General features: G+C 31.9%; 1 protein-coding gene across 14 annotated transcripts in view; it reads left to right on the forward strand.

Moving 5' to 3' along the window:
- The first annotated feature begins 3,554 nt into the window (after positions 1 to 3,554).
- The window catches only part of LOC109816216 (A-kinase anchor-like protein), a 39,586-nt gene continuing 22,064 nt past the window's right edge, over positions 3,555 to 21,076 (forward strand). For 2 of the 14 annotated variants that reach the window (XM_020381115.3, XM_020381119.3), the window contains exons 1-29: positions 3,556 to 3,997; positions 7,780 to 8,083; positions 8,218 to 8,393; positions 8,549 to 9,041; positions 9,437 to 9,594; positions 9,778 to 10,036; positions 10,376 to 10,545; positions 10,665 to 10,929; positions 11,284 to 11,456; positions 11,646 to 11,913; positions 12,318 to 12,409; positions 12,529 to 12,775; positions 13,104 to 13,228; positions 13,465 to 13,732; positions 14,097 to 14,266; positions 14,386 to 14,626; positions 14,939 to 15,069; positions 15,260 to 15,470; positions 15,822 to 15,994; positions 16,116 to 16,362; positions 16,705 to 16,853; positions 17,035 to 17,308; positions 18,226 to 18,398; positions 18,526 to 18,775; positions 19,127 to 19,299; positions 19,455 to 19,716; positions 20,045 to 20,211; positions 20,333 to 20,606; positions 20,899 to 21,071. In XM_020381115.3, coding sequence (XP_020236704.1) covers positions 3,956 to 3,997; positions 7,780 to 8,083; positions 8,218 to 8,393; positions 8,549 to 9,041; positions 9,437 to 9,594; positions 9,778 to 10,036; positions 10,376 to 10,545; positions 10,665 to 10,929; positions 11,284 to 11,456; positions 11,646 to 11,913; positions 12,318 to 12,409; positions 12,529 to 12,775; positions 13,104 to 13,228; positions 13,465 to 13,732; positions 14,097 to 14,266; positions 14,386 to 14,626; positions 14,939 to 15,069; positions 15,260 to 15,470; positions 15,822 to 15,994; positions 16,116 to 16,362; positions 16,705 to 16,853; positions 17,035 to 17,308; positions 18,226 to 18,398; positions 18,526 to 18,775; positions 19,127 to 19,299; positions 19,455 to 19,716; positions 20,045 to 20,211; positions 20,333 to 20,606; positions 20,899 to 21,071 — 6,108 coding nt within the window. In that variant the 5' untranslated portion in view covers positions 3,556 to 3,955. Of the gene's footprint in view, positions 3,998 to 7,779; positions 8,084 to 8,217; positions 8,394 to 8,548; positions 9,042 to 9,436; positions 9,595 to 9,777; positions 10,037 to 10,375; positions 10,546 to 10,664; positions 10,930 to 11,283; positions 11,457 to 11,645; positions 11,914 to 12,317; positions 12,410 to 12,528; positions 12,776 to 13,103; positions 13,229 to 13,464; positions 13,733 to 14,096; positions 14,267 to 14,385; positions 14,627 to 14,938; positions 15,070 to 15,259; positions 15,471 to 15,821; positions 15,995 to 16,115; positions 16,363 to 16,704; positions 16,854 to 17,034; positions 17,309 to 18,225; positions 18,399 to 18,525; positions 18,776 to 19,126; positions 19,300 to 19,454; positions 19,717 to 20,044; positions 20,212 to 20,332; positions 20,607 to 20,898; positions 21,072 to 21,076 lie in introns of those variants that run through there. The other 12 variants (XM_020381123.3, XM_020381122.3, XM_020381117.3 and 9 more) reach the window with 12 other exon arrangements.

Genomic DNA, 21,076 nt, shown 5'->3' on the forward strand with positions numbered 1-21,076 from the left:
AGGCCTATTAATTATACAAGTTACCAAAACCTTTAAAATTACCTTGTAAGTCACATTACACAAACTAATGGGGTGAAATTTAGGTCATCTGCATGTCAATCTTAAGAATTAAAACCAACAAAGTTTCAACTAGGGAGACATCAAGAAATCCATCCCTAAAAGCTTTTCTCACCATACTACGACTCATCTCCTATAAAGGCACACAATTTAACGTCTTCACAAATTTTAAACAAATTATGTCAAATTTTATGGTAGCACCACTCTTACTCGTAAGCTAAATTAATGGAAACCATTCTTCACTGAAATTGAGCTTTTTTTTTTTGGTTACAATAACTTAAATCGAAACTCATTTCCGAATACATGATATTATAATAGTTTTAAATTCATCCGAATCATTTAAAATTGTCGAAGTTCTATTAATTTTCTTCATAATTTGATATTTTTCCGAAAAGACATTAAATTATCAGCTATAACACTCCTGTTGAATTTATCTTTTGACACATTCTACACTTACAAACGGAGTTAGAGTAGTCATGAACCTATCTATATCACGAGTGACTCAGCTTGTCTCAGAATCACAACTCTGTTTATCCAAAAACCGAACACATTTTTAGTAAGAAACGCAACTCATTTCTGCTGTCACAAACAACCATTGCAAGACCAATAATCACTCATTTATTAGTATAGTAAAAGGCTAAACCCACTTGTAATGATAACATTCCAACCATGACGTATGGGGCGGCGAGGAAGGTCCTAATAATTCAGCTTTGGTCGGTCCGAAAATGATTGTTTCTTTGTTTTGTTACTTTTTGTTTAATGAATAGGGATGCAAATTATCACTAGATGACAATAAGTTGAACACAAAAATGAGCTCATTGCCAAGAGAAACCACTTTTCTTATTTGTGGTCTCAATGAACTAGTTCCTTGTGTTGGATAGTAGACAAACCGATTCTGAAAGTTATTGTTGGAAAAACATATCCAGCATGGAGTACACCTCACCATGGGCCACCTTGGTGTGGCTGACCGTGACCGACCTCCACCGTCCACATCAGCACTTACAAAAATAAATCATATCATAAAGCTTGTAGGTTGTGGAAATAGGATCTGTTTTGGTAAATTATTCTACAAGCACTTTTAGAAGAGAAAAATAAAAAAGAAAAAATCAAATAAATTTCTTTATAAATTAAAATTAATTTATACACAAATTAATTAGTAAAATTCTTTCATATTAATTATAATCTTCTCTCACATAGTGATACTATCAAACATCTACCTTTTTTTCAAAAAAAAAACATATGTACGAGCTAATTTTATCTTTTGAAGAAATTTATTTCAATTTTTTTTCTTATTTCACTTTCCTAAGAGATGTTTCTCGGAAAGCTTATCAAAACAAATCCATAATTTTATTCTTAATTTCCATAAAAAAATTATATTTACTCTTTTATGCAAGAAAAGAAATAAGTAAAAAATAAGACAGTTTTGAATGGTACAAATCAATGTGAATATGCATAACTTATATCAAGTATAAAATTTCCTAATATGCGTAATTTTATGATTTTGAGTTTATAATTTGAATGGCGGATATTTTAGCATACATAATGTTCAACATGGATATGAGTACGAATCAGCACTTACTAGATTGTAAAAAGTTTACGCACTATATCTCTGTAGAGTGTAAAACAATTGAGATGTAACGGTTGGAGTTCAAGTGTGAAGTAAAGTATCATATTGATTAAAGTTAAACATATTGAGTAGTATATGAGTGAAAAAGACCTATTTACCTAATGTCTTAAGGTTTGTTATGTTATAGTGTCACTCATTTGTGTGACTTACTCGCTATATCAAATCCACAGTGAATGGATCAAGAGAGTGACATGTAACTCACTTATATGATTTACTCACTATCTATTATAACTTGATTTGAAGAAATTATCTCATAATAACTTCATTTTATTTTATTTTCTTAATTTAATCTCCCAATATGCACTTGTAGAGTACTCCCTAAGGTAGAACTCCCTAATAGTAAAAAGAAAAAAATATACATTGAAAAAACAAATAATTTTGCACTTTTACGCAAGAAGAGTGAGTCTATTAAGATAAATTTTAATATAAACACCTCAAAGAAAGTTACAAGAAAAAGTAAAATGAATTTATTCATTGCTTATTTGTAGAAATTATTTCATCTTAACTTCTATAGAAATTAATTTTTAATTTATAGAAAATTTTATTTCATTTCTTTTAATTTAATTTGCCTATATGCACTTGCAATTATTTCATATTAACTTCTTTAGAAATTAACTTTTAATTTATAGAAAATTTTATTTCATTTTTTAAAATTTAATTTTCCTATATGCACTTGCAAAAAATGCATATCCAATTCTACCGTTTATCATATTTATCTTAGTTTGATAATTATTGGCGAGATAACCATCTAATACATAATAATTTTGTCTTCCCATAACAAATCTAACATTCATTTAATTACTTAAGACAGGTAATATTAATTGGGGAAGAAAAAAAAAAGACATACTTCTCTTTTGAATAATTATGAAAATTATGACTTGAATTACTAGAGAATATACCACCATTCTTGAACATAGTCTAGAACGGTTAGCATCATGTTTACCAGAACTGTCTAAATTGCAGCACGCCTTTCGGTTGAAATCCTGGCTTACAATTCAATGAATTCATATCTGAGACGCCACTAATGTGATAAATTCCAACCCAATTATGCATATCCACGTGCCACAGAACTTAAACCATGCTGTGACGCTCACTGTATGATTATATCTTAAGCTATCAAAATTAATGATATATAATATTTGGTTTGGACATATTTCAAACCAATCAATTATTACAGACATAATGCCTTTATGAATATTTTCCCTCACATAATTGCTTTTGATAACTAATATGGGACTTGAAAATATTATTTACCTGTTTAAGAATATACCAATGAAGATTGACTCTGGCTAGTTAGTGATCCGCACTCCATAAATTTCTGTCCAGATTACCCTGATCAAAGACTAAAAACACAGTTAATATCTTGAAATTCATGTGATGAAAAAAATTACACTCTAAGAGTTGCAGTTCAATTCACCACTATCTCATAAATACGAGTCGTATTTTCTTTCTCATATACCTGTCTTTTTTAAATTAACATATCTTATAACTTATTATTTGTCTTTAAAGATCTCCAAATAACATTAATGAAATATTTACATATTATTATCAGAAACATATTTTATTAATTAAACAATTATTTGCCATACTTTTAAATATTTCATCTCATATTTCATTTATGTTTACAATTATATGTGCAAACGTCGACATACACTTGTTTTCTACAACAGCAAACTGAATTTAGAGACATATGATAGTACTGGTTCACTTGCTAACTTCATTAAAAATACGGAACTATCGCTTCTAAAATTTACTATTAAGTACTGTTGGGAAGATATGCCAATACTTTTTAGTCACTAAAGCCAGTAGCAGATTGAAAAGTTTGGCAACCAACCAATAACATTCAAAGTAGGATCCTTAACTCCACAAATGCCAACCTCAAGGATGAATATTTATCCTTGCTTCCCCTGCCTGACTAAAACTGTTCGAATACTATAGATTAATTGATCACATAAAGTTGAATATTATAAGATAGGCATGTGACTGATCTATCATTAGGACCATTGCATTTGTGGGCTACTCTTGATATGTATTACCATATTACAAGTGGTACTGTCACTTCTAAGGCACTTTCTTAATATTGCTATCCAAGTATATTAATAATATACACATGCACACACATATATATACACCAAATACTGAGGCTCAGTTTCGATTATAATTCACTAAGCTCTGGCAGGCTGAGCAAACAGAATTAAGCTAGAAATCTAAGCTTGAATTCACCAATATTCTTTATGCAATTTCATCTTCTACCGAGTTGGTCAGGCGTACATGGAAGCTGAAACCAATTCTCCAGAAAATGCATCTGCTATGGTAAGTCTTTCTATTTTTAATCCGGATTCTTGCAGAATTAGCTTGATAATGCATGTATATAGCTGAAGTAAACATTTTCATTAGTTATCTCTGTCCAAAGTCTTGTGCTTGTTTCTGCTTGATGCTCCTGGTAAACTTGGTTATCTCTGTCCAAACATACATTTGAAATTTCTTCATCATAACAATTATTTCCATGTTAGTGTTAGATGCATGGCCTTCTGGATGTTCAGTTGAACAGTTAGGATTTTCAGGATCACTGAAATATTGCAGTCATGTACAGAATAATGCCCCAGCCGGAAAAAATTTAAACAAATAAGGATTCCAAATGAAGAATGATTAATAAATCAGTTTTGCTAATATCAACCCTTAGAGTTGATTTTAAACAACTAAAAGTGAAAAGTATTTTTCACAGAGAAAAACATGTCCAGTCTTAGACTTCTTAGGTTCGGGTGTTAAGACTCCACTATGGTTTAGTATGAAAACAAAGTACCACACCTGGGTTGAGTTAGGCCAGAACATTCTCAATTCTTATAAAGGCCATGACCGATCTATGTGAAATGAGGTATGTTGCTATTATGCCACTTATAATATGGTGACTTCGGTCAATTAGACATTAAGAAAACAATATTAGAATAGCATGATAGGAAACAGAGATCCCTCCACAAAAAACTTTCAAATGATCCTATTCATTGATTTTATAGGGAAACTCGGCATCAGAGATGAATTTAGCATTCATATCAGAGAAAAAGAGAGGAATTTATCGGACAAAAACTCCAATATATTTATGGACATAGCCACAAAACTGGAGGAATGCGTATACTACGATAAAAAATGAGATGATCACAAACTGTTAAATGCAATAAACCATCTATATATTGTATGGCACTTTTCCCCCAAATTGGTATAAGTGCATCAAGCCTGTTTCGGTTTAGTTTCCATCAATATCTAGCAGAAGAAAGGAAAGACCATTACACTAACATATATTACTTACACATAAAACTTGTATTGAAGTATATCATTACCTAAAACAATTTTTAATATATCTTTATCAATGCAAAGTATATTTACTTATGGAAACTGTAAAGTATAACTGCTGCTAGTATATTTTTCTTACAAGTATTATTGTATTAGAGGAACCACTGAGTTTAAAAATATAAAAAGTCTAAATGAATGTTTAATGTTAGAAATCTCACATCAATCAACGAGATGGTTAGTATAGTGTATATAAATAGGAAACAATCCTCAACTTAAAAGCTGATTTTATAAGATTGAATTAAGTCTAAATCCATTTTCTTAAGATTTAATACTTGTATTCCAATTTATAAGACTCAATTTAGAACAATTATTTATTTATTCCTTTATATAAAACTCAATTCATAATTTTTGATATATTAATTACTTTTAAACTATAATAATCATAATTAAAACATGTTCTCTTAATTTATTAGAATACATTAATTATAAACTCTTTTAAAAAATATGTATTTTAATTGGTTAGAAGAGTAAACAATATTAATTTTGAGAAAAGCAGTATATGTCATGTACTCTAATTGTTTAAAGATATGAATATTAATTAAAAGAGAAAAGTAGCACAAAGGTAATTTTAAAAAAAAAACATAAAAATAAGACATTTATTATTATCAACTGTATTAACTATTTTTCTTAATCTTAGTGAATTAAATATTTGAGTCCTGTATAAGAACAAAAGTAGTGATTTCTAAACAACTTAAAAGACATGCATGGTGTTTCATAAAATGCATAATTTCAATTATTAAAAATACATCAAAAAGTAATTGCTTCTATTCCCTTTACTATGATTCTCCTAGGGAAATACAAATTAAAACATTTGTTTAGAAAATTAGGTAACATTATGATTTGCAGAAAACAGCACGTGAAAATAAATACTCAACCAGTTTTGACAATATTCCAAATCTATATCGTCCAGCAGGGTCCATCAAATCCAGTTGTAAATTAAATCGAAATCCACTCTCTTTTTCTCTGATATTACGATCATTCAAGGATAAAAGATCCGAACCTTCATCCTAACCCAATGAGATCATCAATAGAAAACGTATGTAAATTGGGAAATTGTCAGGCTGCTCATATATTGAATCAAACATTAAAGCAGATAACTGAAAATGAAACAGAACATTGAGACAGAATGATAAAATTCGTTAACAAAGACAAACAGAAGAATATGACCACAATGTGGACAATATAGCAAAAATTTCAAGGGTTGTGTTTATAAAACCATTCATCTGTCTTTACCTAATATCTTAAGCCTTTGGCACAGTCGATTTTTTACATGATATTATAGCCTCTGACTAAAAAATCTAATTTTCAATCCTTGCCACCTTTATTCTTTTAATGAAAAGTTGAATTTTGACAAAGTTGGTGAGCCAGTTCATTATACATGCTTCAAGTACAATGTGTTCTTGCGTGAGGGCATGTTCCTTGCCACTTCATGTTGACACAAAGTTGGCAACCGGCGTGTGGGGAGATTAAAGTGACAAGTACATTGATCATCATCTTCAAGTAATCTCCAATTAACATCATCTGTTGAAGTGATCTCAGAGACTACAAAAATGAGGATTATCACAGACAAATGAGAACACAAAACCAAAGGGAAAAAAGGATGTTGACATCAAATACAATGAACAAGCTACAAGCTTTTCAGTGTAATGTTGGTTGTGATCAATAAAGTTTTAATTTCTAACCTTGGTCTGAAAGCATAACACCAGGCAACAATGATGAAAAAATTGACAGCGCCATGTGTAAAAGGTGAGAAGGACATGGACAACAAGAAAATGGTAACAGTCTGATCAATGAAGTTTAAATTTCTAACCTTGACTTGGAAACCAAGAACCCAAGCAAGGACAATGAAAGAATAATAAGGTCATGTATAAAAGGTAAGGATGCCACAGGCAACAAGCTTATTTGTAACAGTAACACATGCAAAGGATGAAGATTAAAAAAATAAGCTTGACAGTAGTACTGAGAGAAAGCAGGGATTTCATCGGTACAGGAGCATGAATGGAGCAGAATGGAAGGCCCTTGTTAATCGGGGCTAGAGTTAGTATATACATGTCAGCTAAAACTGAAGATTCCTCTACATAAATGTTGGAGAAAATAGTGGTGGTGAAGCTAACAATAGATGAGATATCTCGTGAGAAATGGAAAAAAATATCCAAAGCATTGAGAACAGCCTGAGCAAAAAAAGAAGACGATGCAATTAAGAAAGGGGAAGTACTGAAAGATATCTAAAGCAGCATCAAAAGAATAGCAGTGCCACTAGTTGATGGGGCAGACAAAACAAAAAATTAGTGGGGCTAAATAAATGTATATGGAAGCGGAAAATACAGAGGAAACAACTCAAATGGTGCTCAGTGACAATTGAAAGAAGTAAAACTAATTCAGGAAAACATGATAAAGATGAGAGATTTATGGCCGAAAAATGAATAGGAAAAACATAGAGGCCATATAATTCTGATTCCAGAAAAGACTGAAGTATAAGCTTCAAGCAAAAAAGTGGCAAAAGAACGTTTAAGGCAAAAGACATCCATGACAAGACTGCAGAAAAAGAGAAAAACGACCTCAACGTCTAATAGCATTAATAAATTAATATTTTAGAGATAGGAATGAGATCTTGCTATGGAAAATTTCATCTTTGCACGTGCCCTTGTTTAATTTAGATAAGTTTTAATATTGATGATATACTTGCAATTAATGAGGTTCTTTTGTTTAAATTAAAAATCATGAGCTGATAACCTTCTTTTTTGCAGAGTGTCCCGTCGTTTGAGCCAGTTAAAAATATTGGAAATGAAGAAATAAATTTTCTACAAGAAAATAAAAATGATGTAAATACTAAATATCTATTGGTTGAGGAAACAAGGAAAGCAGATAGTAGCAAGACTGGTGAAATCTCTGAAACAATTCCAGCAGAAATATGTCAAGAATCAAGCAAGGGAATTGGGGAAAGCAAAGAGAAAACTGGTCACCAGCCTGAGGTATACAGCATAGAGACAAATATCATAAGGCATACAGATTCAGAAGGACTGGTTAAACCGGAATCAATACCAAAATCAAGTACGTATATCGAACAAGGAAAGGTTCCAGTTTTTAAGACAAGAACCTACCAGATTTACTAAAAAATTAGAAGAATAACTTTCCTGAACTTTGTGGGAATGATAGCTACAAACATCTCAAATATATAATGACAGGTGAGCTTGAGGATGAATCCACTTCAACATTTCCTGAAGCGGCAATAAAACAAGGTGAGATGGCTGAAAAAAGCTCTGAGAGAGATACACACGAGGAAGAAGAATCAACAGCAATAGATAATGACCAGAGCTGTAGACCACAAAGTGAACTTGAGCAAACAAGTACAGATCTTGAGGTATGACAGTAATGAAAATACAATATTTGAGTAGATAACTGCATTCTCCTTAACACACAACATGCCCATGCTTATGCATCCATGCAAACAAACAATCATTTAGTTTCCTATTTTGTAATACAGAATTTATTGTGATGCAACATTTGTTAAAACAGGCAATTGATTTAACCCAACACATGGGCAAAGACACTGCAAATAATGAACATACTGACCAATTGGAAGCACCCAGAATGGATAATGTGATTACAGAGCATTCCAATTCAGAAGGAATGTTGACAAGGGAAAGCAGTATAAAATCAAATCATGATGAGGAAGCACTGGAAAAGATTGCAGAATCGTACTCTGTTGATAATTCAGAAATAAAAAATGGTGGAAAAATCATGCCAGAGAATGCAATAATAAAAGAACAAGAAAACAACCAATTGGAAGGATCAAGCATGAAGCGTGTGATTACAAATTTTGTAACAGAAGGACATGTGACATCAGAAAGAACTACAAAATTAAGTCATGATGTGGATGAACATAAAACAGTAAAACCACACTCCATAGAGGATTTGCAGAAGAAGGATACAAGTGAAATCACATTAGAGGAAACAACAGATGCCAACCAATTGACTGATGCAGAGATACAAAAATCAGAAACCATAGGTAATTTAGTTTTGAAATTTAGCATCACGATAACAGAAAGCTAGAAACAAACAGAATGCATACATTCATGCCTGGCTAAGAAACTAAACACAAGAATTGAGATGAAAGAGAAAAATTCTTTAATCTACATAAAAATAAAAACTAGAGCCTTTAGATAAGAGAAAAATTCTTTAATCTACATAAAAATAAAAACTAGAGCCTTTAGATGACTCAGTGTTGTTCACTTCTTTATGTGGATGATAACAAATAAATATTAATTATGTAGCCCTTTAAAGCAGCTCGTTGGGGAACTCAGACCTTTTAATATTCAAGATAACATGTAGATGTATTAGAGTAGTATCATATACATACATGTGTAAATGATTGCTTCCAAAATCTAATTTTTACACTGACAGTTGTGTCTGAAGATAAAGCCCAGCAAACATTACGCACTGCAATATCAGTCAGAAACGAAGCAGTTGAAGAGAGTAGTCAAGAAGAGATACATTCAGAAGCAGAATTAGCAGCGAAATATACCAAAGAGATGCAGAAACCACAAAATGAATTCAATGAGGTTTGAGCAAAATACAATTTTAACTAGAAAAAAATAAAACAAATAATACCTTTAATTTTCAAGCTTGCAAAAGTAAATTATGTGTCCATTCACATGCACAAAAAAAATACAATTTATTAGTACAAAATTCATCATCTTCAAGCTTTGACAAAGTATTTGTTGAAACTGGGATATGGGGTACAGGAAGAGACGAAGCTCGGTGCGGAAAACAAACAGAAACACAAATCCCAGCCTGCAGCACAGAATGAGAAGACCGCATTCATAAAGCACCCACATTCAAATGAAGAGACAGAAGAAATAAACCCCACTAGAGAAACTGAGGAACAAGAAGTTCTTGCATCTAAGGCCAACGAGAAACTTGTGACTATGGATGATGGGAAATTCAATCAAGATGAAGCAAAACAAATTGAAGATCCACCAATATCAAACACTGCAATAGAATGTAGGTGCTCCAAATTCACGAATTGTTTTAGTCAAATTCATTCAGGAAACTTTATTGGTCCCTTTCAAAAGTTCTTAGTTTTTCAAATATTCTCAAGAGAAACAAAATTTGTTGAGAAATGGCATTTGGCACTTACAATTTCAAAGCAAACAAATGACTTACACTAAACCAATATATTGTATAGCGGGGGCAGCATTACATGTTACTATAAAAACTGTCCTTGGTAGTAAAATGGCATTGCAGTACGGTAAAAAATTTAGGTTATACCAACAAGATGCCTGGCAGAGTTATTGAAAAAAATATATTAAATAAAGAAACATTTCATATGTATAATTACAGGTCTACCAGAGGAAGAAGTCAAACCAAAATTCATTCCGGCAATTATCCAGTGTGCCACAGAACAACTCAAACAGCAACATAAACTTGACGATAATGACCCAGAAGTTATTGAAAACGACAAGACCTGCATACCAGAAAATGAACTTGACAAAATGCCCACTATTGTTGAGGTTAGGCAGCAGTAATTTAAAGAAGTAAATATTATATATATATATATATATATATATATGCAATATTAGAATAAATTCATTTATATTCTGCTTGTTATACAAATTTCATTCTTATACAGCATATATTCAATCAGGAACCTAATCAACCTGAAACCGAGGCCAACGTCAGCATAACAAAAGACAAACAAGCTGACAAACAATCAGAAGAACATATTACATCAAAAAGTTGCACAAAATTAAGTTATGATATGGATGAACAGAAGAAAGAAGAACTGCACTCAATAGAGAATTTAGAGAACAAGGATACAAGGGAAATCAAATTAGAGACAACAACAGATGTCAAACAATTGATTGATTTAGTGACACAAAAATCAGAAATTGAAGGTAATTAAGTTTTGAAATTTTAGCATCGAATTTAACTCAAAAACCAAAAGCAAGAAACAAACAAAATGCATATATTGACACCCAGAAAAGATAAATAATCACATGAATTTAGATTAAAAAATATATATACTTTAATTGACATGAGTAAAAAATTAGTGTCAGTAGAGTACTAAAAAATTTATTTAGTTCTATAAGTGGATCATAACACATAAATGGTAATTACAAGGCCTCAAAAAGCAGCTTATTGCAGCACTAGGACCTTTCTAATTTTCATAGAACATACACATGTATTAAAATGTAAGACACACAGCCTTGTGTAAATGATTGCTATCAATATCTGATGTTTATTGATAGGTGTGCCTGAAGATGAAGCCCTGCAATCATTACCCACTATAAAGTCAGTTGGAAATGAAGCAGTTGATGAGTGTAGTCCAGAAGAAATACCGCCAGAAACTGAATTAGTAGTGACATCCAAAGTGGTGCAGACACCACAATATGAATTTGATCTGAAAAAGGAAATTCCCGAGGTTTGACCTGTTTACAACAAGCTAAACTAGAAAAAATAAAACAAATAATACTTTTTGTTTACACACTTGCACAAGTAAATTATGTGTCCATTCAAACACCAAAAAAAGATAAAATTACAACTTATTGTCAGAGAATTCCACATCTTTCAGCTCTGACACTATTTGTTGAAACATGTATATTGGGTACAGGAAGAGATGGACCTTAATTCGGAAAACAAACAAAAATCAGAATCTCAGTCTGCAATGCAAAACAAGGAGATCACATTAACAGAGCTACCACATTCAAATGAAGTGACGACAGAAATAAACCTCATTAATTGTGCAAAGGAACAAGAAGTTTCAGGATCTGATGCTAAGGAGATATTAGTGATCAAGGATGATGAGAAATTCATTAAAGAGGAAGCAAAATGGAACGAAGACCCAAGAAAAACACAATTACCAAACACTACAACAGAAAGTATGTGCTCCAAATCCACAAACTTTTTACTTCATAATCAGTTTCATTTTTTCCAGGAAATTTTAGTTATCCTTTTCAAAAACCCATAGTTTTTTCAAATATTCGCAAGCAAACCATTTTTTGTTGAGAAATGGCATCTGACACTTGCATTTTCAAAAGCAAACAAATTACTTACACAAAGAAAAAAATACTGTATCATAAGAGGCAATATTAAAACTTACTGCAATAACTTTGTCGTTAGTAGCAAAATGACATGGCGATATAATAGAAGTTTGATGTTTTCCAGACAAGTTGTCTATCAGAATCACTAAAAAAGGATATAGATTAGCTATACAAACATTTCAAATGTATAATGATAGGTATTCTAGTGGAAGAAGTCCAACTAAAATTGTGAATTCCTGCAGTTGTCCAACATGACAATATATCCGAGACGATTGAAAATGATAAGAACTGCATCCTAGAAAATGAACTTCAGAAAATGTCAACTATTCTTGAGGTTAGGCAATGTCCACTATTCTGCAATATGAGGGGGAAAAAACTATTATATACTCAATATATATATATATATATATAGATAAAAAAAATTTAAATCCTATATTGCATATATTTAATCAGGAACTTGATCAACCTGGATCTGAGGCCAAAGTTGGCATAGTAAAAGAAGAACAAGCAGACAACCATTTGGAAGGACGTGTGAACCAAGAAAGCAGTACAAAATTAAGTTATGATGTGGATGAACACAATAAAGTAGATCCACACTCGGAGAATTTAGAGAACAAGGATGTAAACAAAATCACATTAGAGGAACATACAGATGCGAAAAAGTTGACTATTGTGGGAATAGAAAAATCTGAAACTAAAGGTACTCAAGTTTTGAAATTTTAGTGTTGAATTTGACTAGAAAATCAAAGGTAAGAAACTAACATAATGCACATATTCAAGAAGGAAAAGCAAAATAATAAGATGAGTTTATCCACAAAAAAAAAAAATAGTGTCATTAGATTAGTTATAAATTTATTCTCTTCTATATATGGATGATAACACATAAATAGTAATTATGTGACCCTATAATGCAACATCTAGGAGCACTAGGACCTTTCTAATTTTAAGAAAACATATAGATGTAATAAAAAAAATAATGCAACCTTGAGTAAATGATTGCTTCTAAATTCTCATTTCTTTATTGTTAGGTGTGCTTCAATATGAAGCCCTGCAATCATTATTGATTGCAGTGACAGTCAAAAACGAAGCAGTTGATCAGAGTAGTCAAGAAGAGATACAGCCAGAAACTGAACTGGCAGTGGCATCCAAAGAGGTACAAACACCACAATATGAATTCCATGTCAAAAAGCTGATTAATGAGGTTTGAGCAATTTACAACAAACTAAACTAGAAAAACTAAAACAAATAATATTTTTTATTTTCACACTTGCCCAAGCAAATCATGAGTCCATTCACTCGGAACAAAAAAAAAATACAACTTATTGTCAAAGAATTCAATATCTTTAAATCTTCACACAGTATTTGTTAACACCAACATATCTGGTACAGGGAGAGTCGGAGCTCAATGTGGAAAATGAACAAAAAATAGAATCCCAGCCTGCAAAACCGAAAGAGGAGATCACATTCACTGAGCAAAAGCATTCGGATGAAGTGACAACAGAAATAAGCACTAATGATACCATGGAACAAGAAGTTCTAGCATCTGATGCCAAGGAGAATCCAGTGATAGAGGAGGATGATGGAAAATCCGATCGAAAGGAAGCAAAATGGATTGAAAACCCAATAATAGCACAGTTACCAAACACTGCAACCGAAAGTATGCACTCCAAGTTCACAAATATTTTTACTTGATAGTCACTTTCACTTTTTGCCAAGAAACTTGAAGTGTCCATTTCAAAAGTTCATAGCTTTCTCAAATATCCTAGAGCAAACCAATTTTTCCAGAGAAATGGTAGTTAAAGCTTACAATTTAAAAACCAAACAAATGACTTACAATAAACAAAATTACTGTATCAGCGTGGCAGTGTTAAAAGTTACTACAATAACTCTGTTGTAACTCATAAGTAGTAAAATAGCACAGCAGTATGGTAGAAATTTGATGTTTTTCAGACAAGTTATCTATCAGAATCACTGAAACAAAAAATACATTAGCAATCATACATTTAACATGTATATGACAGGTCTACTAGAGAAAGATGTCAAGCCAAAATTGTCAATTCCTACAAATGTCCAATGTGACACAATCCAACTCTCCCAGCAACAACATGAAGACATTGAATTAGAAGCATTTGAAAATGACAAGAGCTACATACCAGAAAATGAAACTGATAGAATGTCAACTGTTGTTGAGGTTAGGCTTTAATAAGTAAACAAGTAAATATTACATGTATATCCATGTGCTGTTAAAAAAATCATATACAATCTACTTATTATGCACATTCCATTCGTACAATGTATATATTCAATCAGGAACCTAATCAACCTGAAACCAAGGCCAATGTCAACATAGTAAAAGAACAAGTAGATAGCCAATTGCAAGGACATGTGACTGAAGAAAGCAGCACAAAATTAAGATATGATGCGGATGCACAAAAGACACTTGAACTACACTCCACAGAGAATTTAAAGGATGCAAGTGAAATCACATTGGCAGAAGCAACAGATGCTAAACAGTTGACTAATATGGAAATACAAAAACCAAAAATTGAAGGTAATTATGTTTTGATATTTTAGCATCAAATTTGAGACGAAAACCAAAAGCAAGAAAATAAAGCAATACATATATTCATGCCCAGAAAAGTACATTCACTTCTATATGTGGATGATAACACATCAATGGTAACTATGTTGCCCTACAAAGTTGCTTCTTGCAGCACTAGAACCATTATAATTTTCAGAGAACATATAGATGTATTAAAACAGTAACATTAAAAGCCTTGGGTAAATGATTCCTTTCAATATTTTATATCTTTATTGATTGGTATACCAAAAAATGAAGCTTTACAATCATTGCCCACTGCAGTGTCAGTTGAAAATGAAGGAGTTGATGAGAGCAATCAAGAAGAGATACAGCCAGAAGCTGAACTGGCAGTAATATTTAAAGGAGTGCAGGCACCACAATATGAATTCAATGTCAAAAAGGAAATTTCAGAGGTTTGAGCATATTACAACAAACTACACTATAAAAAATAAAAACAAAAAAGAATACTTGTTTTATTTCACAATTGCACAAGTAAATCATGTGTCCATTCAGATGCACAAAAAAAAATACAACTTTTTGTCACAAAATCAGCATTTTTAAGCACTGACACAGTATTTACTGAAATCGGCTTACTGGGTACAGGGAGAGATGGAGATTAATGTGGAACCACGTTCAGAATCAGATGAAGTGCCTACAGAAATAAACCTCACTCATGATACAGAGGAACAAGAAGTTCCAGCATCACATGCCAAGGAGAAGCTAGTGATCAAAGATTATAAGAAATCCAATCAAGAGGAAGAAAAATGGATTGAAGACCCAACAAAATCACAGTTACCGAACTCTCCAATAGAAAGTAGGTGCTCCAAATTCACCAAGTCTTTTACATAATAGTTAGTTTCATTTAGTGACAAGAAACCTTAGGCGTCTATTTCAAAAGATCATAGGTTTTTCAAATATCCTTAAGCAAACTAAGTTTTCCAGAGAAATGTTGATTGGTGCTTAAAATTTAAAAATCAAACAAATGCCTTAGTCTAAGCAAAAAATATTGTACCGAAGGGTCTATTCAAAGTTACAATATTTGTCCTTTGTAGTAAAATGCCAAAATAATATGGTAGAAATTTGAATTTTCCAAAAAACTTGGCTATTAGAACACTAAAAAAATAAATACATTACCAACACAAACATTTCACATGTGTAATGACAGGTCTAGAAGAGGAAGAAGACCAGCCAAAAGTGCATATTCCTGGAGCTGTCCAATGTGACACAAACCAATTCTCAGTCCAACAAAAAGTCAACGAGGATGAATATCAAGCAATTGAAAATGATAAGAGTTGCACATCAGAAAATGAATTTGACATAAAGTCCACCATTGTTGAGGTTAGGCAGTAGTAATGTAAACAAGTAAATATTACTTACATATCAACATTATGTTGGAAAAAAATATATATTCTTAACTTGTTATAAAAATTTCATTCTTGTATTGTATATATTCAATCAGGAAACAGATCAACCAGAATCTGAGGCAAATGTCAGTGTAGTAAAAGAACTAGCAGACAACCAATCAAAAGAACATGTGACTTCAGAAAGCAGTACAAAATTAAATTATGAAGTGGATGAGCAAAGGACAATAGAATCACACTCCATAGAGAATTTAGAGAACAAAGATGCAAGTGAAATCAAATTAGAGGAAGCAACGGATGCCAAACAATTGACTGATATGGAGATACAAAAATCAGAATCCGAAGGTAATTAAGTTTGAAATTTTAGCATCAAATATGACTCGAAAACCAAAGGCTAACAAATGTAATACATATATTCACACAGGAAAAGAAAAATAATCACATTAATATAGATAAAAGAAAACTTCTTTAATCCACATAAAAAATAATAATTTCATTAGTTACTCTCAAATTTATTCTCCTTTGTATGTGGATGATAACATAAACAGTAATTATGTGGCCCCATTATGAAGCATCTTGTGGTACATATCCTTTATAATTTTTAGAGAACATACAAATGTATTAAAAAAGTAACATAAACATCCTTGCATAAATGATTTTTTCAATATCTCATTTCTTTATTGATAGGTAATCCTGAAGTGGAAGCCCTGCAATCATTGCCGACTGTAGTGTCAGTCAGGAATGAAGCACATAATGAGAGTAGTCAAGATGAGATACAGCCCAATGAGGTACAGACCCCACAATATGAAATCGATGCCAAAATGGAGGTTCCTGAGGTGTGAGCAATTTACATAAAAGTAAACTATATAAAGTAAAACATATAATACCTTTTATTTTACACTTGCACGAGAAAATCATGTGTCCATTCACACAAGAAAAAATGAAAATACAACACATTGTCAAAGTATTCAGCATCTTTAAGCTTTGACACAGTATTTTTTGAAACCAATATATCAGGTACAGGGAGAGATAAAGCTAGGTGCGAAAAATGAACAGAAATCAAATTCTCTTCCTAAAGCACAGAACAAGGAAATCACAACCACTGAACAACCGCATTTAGATAAAGTGACAGCAGAAACAAACCTCGCTATTGATACAATGGAACAAGACGTTCCAAAGTCTGATGCCAAGGAGAAATTAGTGATCAAGGATGATGAGAAATTTGATCAAGAGGATGCAAAATGGATTGAAGACCCAACAGAAGCAAAGTTACCAGATACTGAATCAGAAAGTATGTGCCCCAAATTGACAATTTTTTTTACTTGAAAGCCAGTTTCATTTTGTGCCAGGAAACTTTAGTTGTCCATTTCAAAATTCCTTAGTTTTTTCAAATATCTTAAAGCAAAGTAATTTTTTCTAGGAAATGGCATTTGGGTGTCATAAGGGAAAAATTAAAAGTTAGGCTAAATTATACTTTTGATCATTTATCTTATTTTTAAGATTCTTTGTCCTCCTTTATCTTGTACAAAATTTATTTTGGTCCTATATCTTTTAAATTTTCAGTAAATTTAGTCCTAAAACAATTACCATTTTCAATTTTGTAGCATGATTTTGAATAATTATTTGACTAATCCAAGAAGTAAAACATGCTTCCTTAGATTCAAGTACATGAAAACTATTGAACCCAATTGACGTCCAACCTAAGAAGGCTAGAAACATAGCAAAAATCGTGTGAAAATTAAATCCTATGAGTAACCAGAAAAGATATGATAATAGATTTTTTAAAATTTTCTAGTTACTTATTGGACTAATTTTCACGCGATTAATTTCCATCATGTTTATAGCTATTTTCAATTTGAACATCATGTTTATGACTAATTTTTATTTGAACATCAGTTGTGTTTAATTGTTTTTGTATAAGTGAATCCAATGATACAAGTTTCATATCTAGAATAAATCATAAAAAAAAAATCAAAATCGTGTCACAAAATTGAAAACGATCAATGTTTCAAAAGGACTAAATTAATCTAAATTTAAAAATTAAAGGACTAAAATGAATTTTTTAAAGATAAAGGACCAAAGGTATAATTTAGTTTAAAAGTTACTAGAATAACTTTGTCCCTAGTAGTAAAATGGAACAACAATACAAACATTTCACAGAGAAAGAAATACAATAGCAATACAAACATTTCACATGTATAATGACAGGTCTAGTAGAGGAAGAGGTCCAACCAAAATTGCCGACTCATGTAGTTGTTGAACATGACACGGACCAACTCTCAATGCAACAAAAGCTTGATGATGCTGAATTCGAAGCGAATGAAAATGACAATAGTTGCATACCAGAAAACGAATTTGACATAATGTCTAACGTTGTTGAGGTTAGGCAGTAGTAATGTAAACAAGCAAATATAAATACATGTCTCCATTATGTAGAATGAAATAAATATCATTTATATTTGTAACTTCTAAAAATGTTTCATTCCTATATTGTATATATTCAACTAGGAACCAGATCAACCTCAATCTATGTCCAACTTCAACATAGTAAAAGAAGAACAAGCAGATAACCAATCAGAAAGACATGTGACATCAGAAAGCAGTACAAGATTAATGTATAATGTGAATGAACAAAAGACAGAAGAATCTCACTCGGTAGAGAATTTAGGGAACAAAGATGCAAGTGAAATAACATTGGAGGGAACCATAGATGCCAAACAGTTGACTGGTGTGGAGACACAAATATCAGAAACCGAAGGTAATTAAGATTTGAAATTTTAGCATCAAATTTGACTCAAGCCAAAGGCAAGAAACAAACGTAATGAATATATTCTAGAAGGAAAAGAAAAATAGTATAGATAAAAAGGAAAAAAAATTAATACACATAATAAAAAATTAGTTTCATTAGAATACTCACAAGTTTATTCTGTTCTATATGTGGATAATAACACAGATAGTAAATAGTAATTATGTAACCCAAAATCAGCATCTTGTAGTACTAGCTACTAGGTCCTTCCGATTTTCAGAGAACGTGCAGATGTATTAAAACAGTAACATATGCAGCCTTGTGTAAATGATTGCTTCAATTATCTCATTTCTTTATTGATAGGTGTTCCTCAAAATGAAGCCCTGCAATCATTACCTGCCACAGTGTCAGTCAGAAATGAAGCCCTCAATGAGAGTAGTCAAGACAAGATACAGCTGGAAGCTGAATTGGTGTTGACATCCAAAAAAATGCAGACACCACAATATGAATTTGATGCAAAAAAGGAGATTCTAGAGGTTTGAGCACTATACAACAAACTAAACTAAAAATAAATAAATAAATAACACCTTTTATTTTCACACTTGCAAAAGTAAATCATGTGCTCATTTACACACAAAACTCAGAATCTTTAAGCTCTAATACATATTTGTTGACACTGTGTATTGGACAGATGGAGCTCAGTGCGGAAAATGAACAGAAATCAGAATGTCAGCATGCAGCACAGAACGAGGAGATCACATTCACTGAGGAACCACATTCAGATGAAGTGATCGCAAAAATAAACCTCCCCAACAATACAATGAATCAAGAAGAAGTTCCGACATCTATTGCCAAGGAGAAATTAGTTACAGAAGATGATGGGAAATCTGATCAAGAAGAAAAATGGGTTGAAGACCCAACAAAAGCACTATTTCCAAACCCTGCAATAGAAAGTATGAGCTCCAAATTCACAAATTTTTTTACTTAATAGGCAGATACATTTTGTTGGAAACAATAGGCATACATTTCAAAAGTTCATAGTTTTTCAAATATCCTAAAGCAACACAATTTTTGTTCAGAAGAGGTAATTGATGCTTAAAATTTCGAAAGCACACAAATGACTTACACTAAGAAAAACACTGTATCATAGGGGAAGTATTAAAAAATTCTACAGTAACTTTGTGCAATTTAAGAAAAATGGCAAAGCAAAATGGTAGAAATTTCAAGTTTTGGTGCAAGTTATCTATCAGAAACACTAAAAAAGAATTTCATAAATGACAGGACTACCAGAAGAAGTCCGGTTTAAATTTCCATATTCTGCTGTTGTCCAACATGACACAGACAACCTCTCAGAGCAACTCAAATTTGACGATGAATCAGAAGTGATGGAAAATGACAACAGCTGCATACCAGAAAATGAACTTGAAATAATGTCCACTGTTGTTGAGGTTAGGCAGTAGTAATGTAAACAAGTAAATATTACATATATATCTGCGTGTTGTGAGAAAAAAATCATTTATATGCTTAACTTGTACAAACTTTATTCTTATATATTATCTATTCAACCAGGAACCTGATCTACCTGAAACAGAGGGCAACATCAGCACATTAAAAGAAGAACAAGCAGACAACCAATCAGAAAGACATGTGACAGATAGCAGTACAAAATTAAGTTATGAGGATGAACAGAAAACAGTACAATCACGCTCTATAGAGAATTCAGAGAACAGGGATGCAACTGAAATCACATTAGAGGAAGCAACAGAAGCCAAACAGTTTACTGATGTGGAAATAGAAAAACTCGAAACCAAATTTTACTTGAAAACCAAAGGCAAGATAAAACGTAATGCATATATTCATGCAGGAAAAGAAAAATAATAACATGATTTTACATAAAATAAAAATCTTTATAATCCATATAGAAAATAAAAATTAGTGTCTTTAGATTACTCTCAAATTTATTCTCTTCTATATGAGGATGATAACACAAATAGTGATTATCTGACTACATAATGGAGCAACTTGTGGTAGTAGGTCCTTCCTATTTTTCAGATAACATGTAAATGTATTAAAGCCCTAACATACACAGCCTTGGATAAATGATTGTTTCCAATATCTCATTTCTTTATTGATAGGTGTTCCTGAAGAAGAAGCTCAGCAATCATTACCCACTGCAGTGTCAATTGGACATGAAGCACATAATGAGAGTAGTCAAGACGAGATACAGCTAGAAGCTGAATTGGAATCTACAACCAAAGAGGTGCAGCCACCACAATATGAATTCAATGCCAAAAAGGAGATTCCTGAGGTTTG

This window comes from Cajanus cajan, chromosome 4, assembly GCF_000230855.2.
Source record: "Cajanus cajan strain Asha chromosome 4, NIPB_CcT2T_4, whole genome shotgun sequence".
In the NCBI taxonomy this organism is placed as follows: domain Eukaryota; kingdom Viridiplantae; phylum Streptophyta; class Magnoliopsida; order Fabales; family Fabaceae; genus Cajanus; species Cajanus cajan.